Below are 13,104 nucleotides of genomic sequence, written 5' to 3' on the forward strand. Positions count from 1 at the left end.
TCCAGCAACTGGCTCCTTGAATTTAACCCTGCCAAATGCAAAGTCATGAAGATTGGGGAAGGGCAAAGAAGACCGCAGACACAATATAGTTTAGATGGCCGAAGACTGCAAACCTCACTCAAGGAAAAAGATCTGGGGGTGAGTATAACACCGAGCATATCTCCTGAGGCGCACACCAATCAGATAACTGCTGCAGCATACGGGCGCCTGGCAAACCTACGGATAGCGTTCCGATACCTCAGTAAGAATTCGTTTAAGACTCTGTATACCATTTACGTCAGGCTCATACTGGAGTATGCAGCACCAGTTTGGAATCCACACCTAGTCAAGCACGTCAAGAAATTAGAGAAAGTGCAAAGGTTTGCAACAAGACTAGTCCCAGAGCTACGGGGATTGTCCTACGAAGAAAGGTTGAGGGAAATCGGCCTGACGACACTGGAGGACAGGAGAGTCCGGGGAGACATGATAACGACATATAAAATACTGCGCGGAATAGACAAGGTGGACAAAGACGGGATGTTCCAGAGAAGGGACACAGACACAAGAGGTCACAATTGGAAGTTGAAGACTCAGATGAATCAAAGGGATGTTAGAAAGTATTTCTTCAGTCATAGAGTAGTCAGGCCATGGAATAGCCTAGAAAGTGACGTAGTGGAGGCGGGAACCATACATAGTTTTAAGGCGAGGTATGATAGAGCTCATGGGGCAGGGAGAGAGAGGACCTAGTAGCAATCAGCGAAGAGGTGGGGCCAGGAGCTGTGACTTGACCCCTGCAACCACAAATAGGTGAGTACACCCATATATATATATATATATATATATATATATATATATATATATATATATATATATATATATATATATATATATATATATATATATATATATATATATATATATATATATATATATATATATATATATATATATATATATATATATATATATATATATATATATATATATATATATATATATGTCGTGCCGAATATGTAATATTGGTCAATTAGCAAGAACTCATTTAAAATTAAGTCCTTTCTAAAATTTTCTCTTATACGTTTAAAAATATATTTTTTCAGTAATGTTAATGTAAAAAATTTTAATTTTCACCAAAAGAATCTTAGAAAACTTACCTAACCTTATTATAAAAAGAACAATTTATTTTAGCCTAACCCAACTATATATATTTTAGATTTGTTTACAATAATTTAATACTAAACAAACACAGTGAAATATATTTTTTTCGTTAGGTTCAGAATGATTTTGGCGAAATTATTGCATACACAAATTTTCACTTGTCCTATATGGCAAGATGAACGTTGGTATTTAAGCCAAGATCGCAAGTTCTGCCTATTCGGCACGACATATATATATATATATATATATATATATATATATATATATATATATATATATATATATATATATATATATATATATATATATATATATATATATATATATATATATATATATATATATATATAAATATATATATATATATATATATATATATATATATATATATATATATATATATATATAATAGGTGGTAGGTTACTGTAAGCAGTTAAGAGGTTTTCTGAGGATAGTGAGGCCTAGGTTATGTAGGAGAGAGAGATTATTTTCCAGTAAAATTAGGCATTAAACAAGGATGTGTGATGTCACCGCGATTGTTTTAACCTGTTTATAGATGAGTTTTAAAAGAAGTAAATGTTGTGGTGCTCGGGAGAGGTGTGGGATTCAGATACATAGAATCTAATACAAAGTGGGAGTTATCGCATTTGCTTTTTGCTGATGACACTGTACTTTTGGGAAATTCTGAAGAATCGTTGCAAAGGTTGGTGGACGAATTTGGGAGGATATGTAAAAGAAGGAAATTAAAAGTGAACATAGGAAAGAGCAAGGTGATGAGGGTAATAAAAAAGAAATAGGCAATGAAAGAATCGATGTCAGACTGGAAGGAGGGAGTATGAAGGAAGTGAATGCGTTCAGATATTGGGAGTAGACTTGAAGGTGGATTGGTCTATGATAAAGGAGAACTATACAACTGATGAACGGATAAAAGGTGGGTGATGCACTGAGAAGCTGGAGAAAAGAACGTTGTCCATGGAGGCAGAAAGAGGAATATATGAGAGTATAGTGTAGGTACCAACACTCATACATGGGTGTGAAGCATGGGTTGTGAATGTTGCAGCGAGGAGGAGGCTGGAGGCTGTGGAGATGTGTAGGAAGGTGGGAGTTGGAGGAAGTCTCGCTCGTCTCGCTCCGAGGGCGAAACGTTTTCCCAGAAAAAGTTTGTTCTATGTGTGTCTTTTTTTTAGCAGTGTACACTGTTAAGCTATCATTAAGTGTTTGTTCAATATTTACAAAGATCAAGTGAAATGGAAGGGAAAAAACATGTATTTGTCACATTCTTACCGAAATGGGCGTGTGTGGGCGTGGAAGACACGACCAGGAGCACCAGCGCCGCCCACACCATGTCACGACACGGTGTCACCATCTCCCTGAAGCAAGCAGAGTAACCCCGGTGATATATTGGAGGTGGTGGTGAGCGTGGAAGCAGCCCACCTGGTTACCTGCAGCCCACCTGGTTACCTGCAGCCCACCTGGTTACCTGTAGCCCAGCTGGTTACCTGCAGCCCACCTGGTTACCTGCAGCCCACCTGGTTACCTGCAGCCCACCTAGTTACCTGCAGCCCACCTGGTTACTTGGTCGTCAGCAGCAGGTTCTGCTGTAGATAGAAAGAGAGGTCTAGAGTCACTCACAATTGTGTGTGCCGATTTTGCTTTTATTATCGTCCCTTGCTATTGTTAGGCTTTTATAAATATCCAGAAAATAACTAGATGTGTGTGTGTGTACTCACCTAGTTGAGGTTGCAGGGGTCGAGTCTTAGCTCCTGGCCCCGCCTCTTCACTGGTCGCTACTAGGTCACTCTCCTTGAACCGCGAGCTTTATCAAACCTCTGCTTAAAAATATAGAAGATAAGAGATAAGATAAGATTTCGTTCGGATTTTTAACCCCGGAGGGTTAGCCACCCAGGATAACCCAAGAAAGTCAGTGCGTCATCGAGGACTGTCTAACTTATTTCCATTGGGGTCCTTAATCTTGTCCCCCAGGATGCGACCCACACCAGTCGACTAACACCCAGGTACCTATTTGCTGCTAGGTGAACAGGACAACAGGTGTAAGGAAACGTGTCGAAATGTTTCCACCCGCCGGGAATCGAACCCGGGCCCTCCGTGTGTGAAGCGGGAGCTTTAGCCACCAGGCCACCGGGCCACCTTGTTATGCTCAATAGGTCAGTGTCCCAGGATGCGACCCACACCAGTCGACTAACACCCAGGTACCCATTTTACTGATAGGGAACATAAACAACAGGCGGAAAGAAACACGCCCAATGTTTCTACTCTGGTTGGGAATCGAACCCAGGCCCTCGCCGTGTGAAGCGAGAGCGTTAACCACCAGGCTAACGCTAACGTGTGTGTGTTTGTGTACTCACCTATTTGTGGTTGCAGGGGTCGAGTCTTAGCTCCTGGCCCCGCCTCTTCACTGGTTGCTACTAGGTTCTCTCTCCCCTCTCCATGAGCTTTATCAAACCTCGTCTTAAAACTATTTATGGTTCCCGCCTCCACTACGTCACTTTCTAGGCTATTCCACTGCCTGGCAACTCTATGACTGAAGAAATACTTCCTAACATCCCTTTGACTAATCTGAGTCTTCAACTTCCAATTGTGACCTCTTGTTTCTGTGTACCCTCCCTGGAACATCCTGTCTTTGTCCACCTTGTCTATTCCGCGCAGTATTTTGTATGTCGTTATCATGTCTCCCCTGACCCTCCTGTCCTCTAGTGTCGTCAGGCCCATTTCCCTTAACCTTTCTTCATAGGGCATTCCCTTAGCTCTGGAACTAACCTTGTCGCAAACCTTTGCACTTTCTCTAATTTCTTGACGTGCTTGATCAAGTGTGGGTTCCAAACAGGTGCAGCATACTCCAGTATGGGCCTGGCGTACACAGTGTACAGTGTCTTGAACGATTCCTTGCTAAGGTATCGGAACGCTGTTTTCAGGTTTGCCAGGCGCCCATATGCTGTAGCAGTTATCTGGTTGATGTGTGCTTCCGGAGACATGTTCGGTGTTATACTCACCTCAAGATCTTTCTCCTTGAGCGAGGTTTGCAGTCTTTGGCCACCTAGCTTATACTCTGTCTGCGGTCTTCTGTGCCCTTCCCCTATCTTCATGACTTTGCATTTGGCGGGGTTAAATTCAAGAAGCCAGTTGTTGGACCAGATGTCCAGTCTGTCCAGGTCTCTTTGAAGTCCTGCCTGGTCCTCATCTGATTTAATTCTCCTCATTAACTTCACATCGTCTGCGAACAGGGACACTACTGAGTCTAACCCTTCCATCACGTCGTTCATCATGTCGTGTGTGTGTGTGTGTGTGTGTGTGTGTGTGTGTGTGTGTGTGTGTGTGTAAGTGAAGGACGATGTATATAATGAAGGTGAAGGTGGGAAGCCCAGAGTGTCGTCAGGCGGGTGAGCACAGCGAGGCTTCACCGTGGCTGCCAAGGTCACGACGGGAGTACCGGCAGCTACCACACCCGCTACTCTTTATCAGATTCTCCAGGTTTCATGTGTGTGTTGGAGAATTGAAATCTCTTCCTGAAGGCATGTTCTTCTGACGGAGATGTATTCTCACGACCCTGCCTGAGGCCTAGCCTCCCTCATGATTACCTGATCAACCAGGCTGTTACTGCTTACACCCCGCTGACTCACATATCCTTCACAGCCTGGCTGATCTACCACACAGGGGAGGCAGTGAACCAATATCCTCCTGAAGACTACCATACCTGTGCCACCAATACATCTAGCATCTCCTGATAGCAGGATGAACAGTCCTGGGCCACTGACGTTAACACATTATTCATTGTGCACTTCTTCCGTCAACTAAGAATATTTTAATCACTGTTCGCGGTTGTCCTCCATTCTCATGTTCTCATGTTCTCATGTTCTCATGTTCTTATGTTCTCATGTTCTCATGTTCTTATGTTCTCATGTTCTTGAGTTCTCATGTTCTCATGTTCTCATGTTCTCATGTTCTCATGTTCTTATGTTCTCATGTTCTCATGTTCTCATGTTCTCATGTTCTCATGTTCTCATGTTCTCATGTTCTCATGTTCTTATGTTCTCATGTTCTCATGTTCTCATGTTCTCATGTTCTCATGTTCTCATGTTCTTATGTTCTCATGTTCTCATGTTCTCATTTTCTCATGTTCTCATGTTCTCATGTTCTCATGTTCTCATGTTCTCATGTTCTCATGTTCTCATGTTCTCATGTTCTCATGTTCTCATGTTCTCATGTTCTCATGTTCTCATGTTCTCATGTTCTCATGTTCTCATGTTCTCATGTTCTCATGTTCTTATGTTCTATATATCTCGTTGTAGAATTTTTTTTATTCTTGGTGAGATATTCTCAGTTTTCACTACTTCTGCAATTCTTTTATTTCGTCTATACATTCTTCACTGTTCTTTTTCTCAGTGAAAAATAATAATCTTTCTTTCGCACACTGAACATATAGAACACACAGGAGAGGTGTTACATATATTTAATCCCACATATAATGTAGTTTGTGTATTTTCACGTCTGTGTTTACCTGGAATTTACATTGAGTGGGTTTCGGGGGTCGACGCCCCCGCGGCTCGGTCTGAGATCAGGCCTCGTGGTGGATCAAGGTCTGATCAACCAGGCTGTTACTGATCTTGGCACGCACACTGACGTACGAACCACAGCCTGGTTGGTCAGGTACTGACTTTAGGTGCCTGTCCAGTGCCTTCTTAAAGACAGTCAGGGGGATCTATTGGTAATCCCTCTTATGTATGCTGGGAGGAAGTTGAACAGTCTTGGGCCCCAGACACTTATTGTGTTGTGTCTCAATGCACTCGTAACACCCCTGCTTTTCATTGGGTGAATATTGCATCTCCTGCCGAGTATTTTGCTTTCATAGGGAGTGATTTTCGCGTGCAGGTTTGATACCAATTCCTCCAGAACCTTCCGAGTGTATATTAAGAACATAAGAACATAAGAACGAAGGAACACTGCAGAAGGCCTACTGGCCCATGCGAGGCAGGTCCAAGTCTCCTACCGGCTTAAGCCAATGCACCCAACCTAGTCAGGTCAGGTCACATTGACTTAAGGGAGGAACACGGCAACCGACCTGTTAGCACAAGCTATCAGGTCTAACTCACACCCACCCACATCTACTCATGTATTTATCCAACCTATTTTTAAAGCTACACAACGTTCTGGCCTCTATAACGGTACTTGGGAGTTTGTTCCACTCATCCACAACTCTATTACCAAACCAGTACTTTCCTATATCCTTCCTGAATCTGAATTTTTCCAACTTAAAACCATTGCTGCGAGTCCTGTCTAGGCTAGATATTTTCAGCACACTATTTACATCCCCTTTATTTATTCCTGTCTTCCATTTATACACCTCAATCATATCCCCCCTAATTCTACGTCTTTCTAGAGAGTGCAGATTCAGGGCCCTTAGTCTATCCTCATAGGGAAGGTTTCTGATACATGGGATCATCTTTGTCATCCTCCTTTGTACATTTTCCAGAGAATTTATATCCATTCTGTAATACGGTGACCAAAACTGTGCAGCATAATCTAAATGAGGCCTAACCAAGGATGTATAGAGTTGAAGAACAACCTGAGGACTCCTATTATTTATGCTTCTTGATATGAAGCCAAGGATTCTATTAGCTTTATTGCGAACACTTATGCACTGTTGTCTTGGTTTCAGATTACTGCTAACCAGAACTCCTAAATCTTTTTCGCAATCCGTAATATTAAGATCTACATTATTTAGTTTATATGTGGCATGGTTATTGTCCTGTCCAACATTTAGAACTTTGCATTTGTCTATATTAAACTGCATCTGCCACTTCTCCGACCACTGCATCAGTCTATTCAAATCTTCCTGGAGTGCTCGAATGTCCTCGTCAGAATGAATTCGACGGCCTATTTTGGTGTCATCGGCAAACTTGCCGATGTCGCTCTTTATGCCCTCATCTATGTCGTTTATGTGGAAAAAGACACTTATGCACAGTTCAGGACACTTACCAGGACATATTACCATGTATCTCTCTCGCCTGCGTTCCAGGGAATACAAATAAGAACATAAGAACATAAGAACGAAGGAACACTGCAGCAGGCCTACTGGCCCATGCGAGGGCAGCAAGGGACTAGCTCCCTTAAGGTTTACTATACTAATAGCAGGAGTGTAAGAAATAAGATAGATGAGCTAAGATTAATTGCAAGTGCAGGAAACATAGATATTATTGCTATAACAGAGACCTGGCTCAATCTGAAAGATAGAGAGATGCCCTCTGAATGTCACATACAAGGCTATAAATTATTCCACACTGACAGGGTCAACAGGAAAGGTGGTGGAGTAGCGATGTACGTCAGAGACAATTTAAATTGTTGTGTTAGACAAGATATTAAATTAGAAGCGTCAGCCACTGAATCTGTTTGGTTACAGCTTCTCGAGGGCCGAGAAAAACTAATTTTGGGTGTGATTTACAGGGCCCCAAATCTTGATAGGGAGTGCAGTAAACTTCTATGGGACGAAATTCGTAAGGCATCTACATACGAAAATGTTGTGCTAATGGGAGATTTCAACTATAGACAGATTGACTGGAACAATTTGACAGGAAATTTAGAGTCAGGTGACTTTCTTGATACGATCCAGGATTGTTTTTTAAAACAGTTTGTGACAGAGCCAACTAGGGGAAATAACCTCCTTGACTTGGTTCTTGCCAGTAGGGAAACACTAATTAATAATCTTGAGGTTAATGATGAGCTTGGGGAAAGTGATCACAAATCACTCAGTTTTAATATATCATGGAATTCCCCTAATAATGGCAATCAAGTCTCCGTCCCTGACTTTCGCTTGGCTGATTTCATAGGACTGAAAAATTACTTAGGTGGGCTGAACTGGAATGACCTGACTAAGGGTCAGGTAGGTGGTGATGGTTGCCGATATGATGCTTTCCAGGGCATAGTTCTAGCTGCTCAGTCAAATTATGTTCCAAATAGGGAAATCAGATCAAACAAAAATGATCCTAAATGGATGAACAATAGATTAAAATATCTGATTGGTCAAAAGGGAGGCATATATAGGCAAATCAAAAGAGGAGAGGGGCAATTGAGAAATCGATATATTCAGTTAAAGAGAGAAATAAAAAAGGGAATTAGAAAAGCAAAAAGAGATTATGAGGTTAAAGTTGCAAGAGAATCGAAGACTAACCCAAAAGGATTCTTTCAGGTATACAGAAGTAAGATCAGGGACAAGATAGGCCCACTCAAAAGTTCCTCGGGTCAGCTCACTGACAGTGATAAGGAAATGTGTAGAATTTTTAACACATACTTCCTCTCAGTTTTTACACAGGAGGATACCAGCGATATTCCAGTAATGATAAATTATGTAGAACAGGACGATAATAAACTGTGCACTATTAGGGTCACAAGTGACATGGTCCTTAGGCAAATAGATAAATTAAAACCTAACAAATCCCCAGGCCCTGATGAACTGTATGCAAGGGTTCTAAAGGAATGTAAAGAGGAGCTTAGCACACCTTTGGCTAATCTTTTCAACATATCACTACAAACTGGCATGGTGCCAGATAAGTGGAAAATGGCAAATGTGATACCTATTTTCAAAACAGGTGACAGGTCCTTAGCTTCGAACTATAGACCAATAAGTCTAACCTCCATAGTGGGAAAATTTATGGAATCAATAATTGCCGAGGCAGTTCGTAGCCACCTTGAAAAGCATAAATTAATCAACGAATCTCAGCATGGTTTTACAAAGGGGCGTTCCTGCCTTACGAATTTATTAACTTTTTTCACTAAGGTATTTGAGGAGGTAGATCATGGTAATGAATATGATATTGTGTATATGGACTTCAGTAAGGCTTTTGACAGGGTCCCACATCAGAGACTATTGAGGAAAATTAAAACACATGGAATAGGAGGAGAAATTTTTTCCTGGATAGAGGCATGGTTGACAAATAGGCAGCAGAGAGTTTGCATAAATGGGGAGAAATCAGAGTGGGGAAGTGTCACGAGCGGTGTTCCACAGGGGTCAGTGTTGGGCCCCCTGCTGTTCACAATCTACATAAACGACATAGATGAGGGCATAAAGAGCGACATCAGCAAGTTTGCCGATGACACCAAAATAGGCCGTCGAATTCATTCTGACGAGGACATTCGAGCACTCCAGGAAGATTTGAATAGACTGATGCAGTGGTCGGAGAAGTGGCAGATGCAGTTTAATATAGACAAATGCAAAGTTCTAAATGTTGGACAGGACAATAACCATGCCACATATAAACTAAATAATGTAGATCTTAATATTACGGATTGCGAAAAAGATTTAGGAGTTCTGGTTAGCAGTAATCTGAAACCAAGACAACAGTGCATAAGTGTTCGCAATAAAGCTAATAGAATCCTTGGCTTCATATCAAGAAGCATAAATAATAGGAGTCCTCAGGTTGTTCTTCAACTCTATACATCCTTGGTTAGGCCTCATTTAGATTATGCTGCACAGTTTTGGTCACCTTATTACAGAATGGATATAAATTCTCTGGAAAATGTACAAAGGAGGATGACAAAGTTGATCCCATGTATCAGAAACCTTCCCTATGAGGATAGACTAAGGGCCCTGAATCTGCACTCTCTAGAAAGACGTAGAATTAGGGGGGATATGATTGAGGTGTATAAATGGAAGACAGGAATAAATAAAGGGGATGTAAATAGTGTGCTGAAAATATCTAGCCTAGACAGGACTCGCAGCAATGGTTTTAAGTTGGAAAAATTCAGATTCAGGAAGGATATAGGAAAGTACTGGTTTGGTAATAGAGTTGTGGATGAGTGGAACAAACTCCCAAGTACCGTTATAGAGGCCAGAACGTTGTGTAGCTTTAAAAATAGGTTGGATAAATACATGAGTGGATGTGGGTGGGTGTGAGTTAGACCTGATAGCTTGTGCTACCAGGTCGGTTGCCGTGTTCCTCCCTTAAGTCAATGTGACCTGACCTGACTAGGTTGGGTGCATTGGCTTAAGCCGGTAGGAGACTTGGACCTGCCTCGCATGGGCCAGTAGGCCTTCTGCAGTGTTCCTTCGTTCTTATGTTCTTATGTTCTTAAGTCTCCTACCGGCTTAAGCCAATGCACCCAACCTAGTCAGGTCAGGTCACATTGACTTAACGGAGGAACACGGCAACCGACCTGGTAGCACAAGCTATCAGGTCCAACTCACACCCACCCACATCCACTCACGTATTTATCCAACCTATTTTTAAAGCTACACAACGTTCTGGCCTCTATAACTGTACTTGGGAGTTTGTTCCACTCATCCACAACTCTATTACCAAACCAGTACTTTCCTATATCCTTCCTGAATCTGAATTTTTCCAACTTAAAACCATTGCTGCGAGTCCTGTCTAGGCTAGATATTTTCAGCACACTATTTACATCCCCTTTATTTATTCCTGTCTTCCATTTATATACCTCAATCATATCCCCCCTAATTCTACGTCTTTAGAGAGAGTGCAGATTCAGGGCCCTCAGTCTATCCTCATAGAGAAGGTTTCTGATACATGGGATCGACTTTGTCATCCTCCTTTGTACATTTTCCAGAGCATTTATGTCCATTCTGTAATACGGTGACCAAAACTGTGCAGCATATTCTAAATGAGGCCTAACCAAGGATGTATAGAGCTGAAGGACAACCTGAGGACTCCTATTATTTATGCTTCTTGATATGAAGCCAAGGATTCTATTAGCTTTATTGCGAACACTTATGCACTGGACCTTCAACCGTTTCCAGTAATTTAGGTGCCTTATCGCACTTACGTGTGGCGTGAAAGTTCTTTGTACACTCTCCAGGTCTGCATTGTCGCCAGCCTTGAAGTGGGCAGTTAGTGTACAGCAGGATCCCAGCCTAGAGAGCACAAGCGTTTTGAAGAGAATCATCGTGGGCTTGGTATCCCTAGTTTTGAAGGTTCTCATTATCCATCTTCTCATTTTCCTAGCAGTTGCTGTAGATACATTGTCTTTCCCAGGTCCTTTACATTATATATATATGTCGTGCCGAATAGGTAAAACTTGCGATTTTGACATAAATAGCAACACTCTTCTTACCGAATAAGGCAAGCAAAAATGTGTGTATGCAGTAATTTCGCAAAAAGCATTCTGAACCTAACGAAAAGAAATATATTTCATTGTGTTTGTTTATTATTAAATTATTGTAAACTTATCTAAAATATATTTAGTTGGATTAGGCTTAATGAAATTGCTCTTGTTATAATAAGGTTAGGTAAGTTTTCTAAGGCGTTTTTGGTACAAAATTATTAATTTTACATTAACATAAATGAAAAAAAATATCTTTAAAAGTGTAAGAGAAATTTTTAGAAAGGACTTAATTATTTTAAATGAATTCTTGCTAAGTGACCAATTTTACCTATTCGGCACGATATATATATATATATATATATATATATATATATATATATATATATATATATATATATATATATATATATATATATATATATATATATCCTTGGTTAGGCCTCATTTAGATTATGCTCTGGAAAACGTACAAAGGAGGATGACAAAGATGATCCCATGTACCAGAAATCTTCCCTATGAGGATAGACTGAGGGCCCTGAATCTGCACTCTCTCGAAAGGCGTATAATTAGGGGGGATATGATCGAGGTGTATAAATGGAAGACAGGAATAAATAAAGGGGATTTAAATAGTGTGCTGAAAATTTTCAGCCATGACAGGACTCGCAGCAATGGTTTCAAGTTGGAAAAATTCAGATTCAGGAAGGATATAGGAAAGCACTGGTTTGGTAATAGAGTTGTGGATGAGTGGAACAAACTCCCGAGTACAGTTATTCAGGCTAAAACGTTGTGTAGTTTTAAAAATAGGTTAGATAAATACATGAGTGGGTGTGGGTGGGTGTGAGTTGGACTTGACTAGCTTTGCTGCTGGGTCTGGTGCAGTGCTCCATCCTTGAGTGGGGATGACCAGACTGGGTGGGCCATTGGTCTAATCCGGAGGGGGACATGGACCTGCTCCGCGTGGGTCAGTAGGCCTGTTGCAGTGTTCCTTCTTTCTTATGTTCTTATATATATATATATTTATATATTTATATATATATATATATAATTTATATATATAATATATATATATATATATATTTTTTTTTTTTTTTTATTATCACACCGGCCGATTCCCACCAAGGCAGGGTGGCCCGAAAAAGAAAAACTTTCACCATCATTCACTCCATCACTGTCTTGCCAGAAGGGTGCTTTACACTACAGTTTTTAAACTGCAACATTAACACCCCTCCTTCAGAGTGCAGGCACTGTACTTCCCATCTCCAGGACTCAAGTCCGGCCTGCCGGTTTCCCTGAATCCCTTCATAAATGTTACTTTGCTCACACTCCAACAGCACGTCAAGTATTAAAAACCATTTGTCTCCATTCACTCCTATCAAACACGCTCAAGCATGCCTGCTGGAAGTCCAAGCCCCTCGCACACACACACATATATATATATATATATATATATATATATATATATATATATATATATATATATATATATATATATATATATATATATATATATATATATATATATATATATATATATAAACAGTGGGATCAGTACCCAACATTTAAGTGTCGCTTCATTCATAAAGACGATCCGATAAATAAACTCCACTACACATATAATAAACATTCCTACACACAGCGTCACTACCCACACACGATAAACGTTAATAAACGTACACTAAGTGTCAGTACCAACACTTACCTTCCCCTACCCACACAATACGTGCTCCAACCCGCCTGGGGAGCGTTCATTTACTCACCTGAGAGGAGAGTGGAACTCCCTGCTCGAACAGCGTCACTAGTCTTACTGGCCAGGTGGAAGCTGTGTGACCCTCGCCAGTGTTCCTGCCTGGTGAACTTCAAGACAGTAGAGCAGTGAATACTCACACCTGCTCACAC

The 13,104-nt window shown here is 40.9% G+C and overlaps 1 protein-coding gene across 4 annotated transcripts in view; it reads right to left on the reverse strand.

The window, feature by feature from the left end:
• Positions 1 to 13,104, reverse strand: part of LOC128690931 (CLIP domain-containing serine protease B4) — a 29,840-nt gene extending 16,736 nt beyond the window's left edge. Inside the window, exons 1-3 of one of the 4 annotated variants that reach the window (XM_070088351.1) lie at positions 12,966 to 13,035; positions 2,868 to 2,966; positions 2,422 to 2,732 (exon numbers count right to left, since the gene is read on the reverse strand). In XM_070088351.1, coding sequence (XP_069944452.1) covers positions 2,422 to 2,503 — 82 coding nt within the window. In that variant the 5' untranslated portion in view covers positions 2,504 to 2,732; positions 2,868 to 2,966; positions 12,966 to 13,035. Of the gene's footprint in view, positions 1 to 2,421; positions 2,736 to 2,867; positions 2,967 to 12,965 lie in introns of all 4 variants that reach the window. The other 3 variants (XM_070088350.1, XM_070088349.1, XM_070088353.1) reach the window with 3 other exon arrangements.

This window comes from Cherax quadricarinatus, chromosome 24 (genome assembly GCF_038502225.1).
Source record: "Cherax quadricarinatus isolate ZL_2023a chromosome 24, ASM3850222v1, whole genome shotgun sequence".
Lineage (NCBI taxonomy): Eukaryota > Metazoa > Arthropoda > Malacostraca > Decapoda > Parastacidae > Cherax > Cherax quadricarinatus.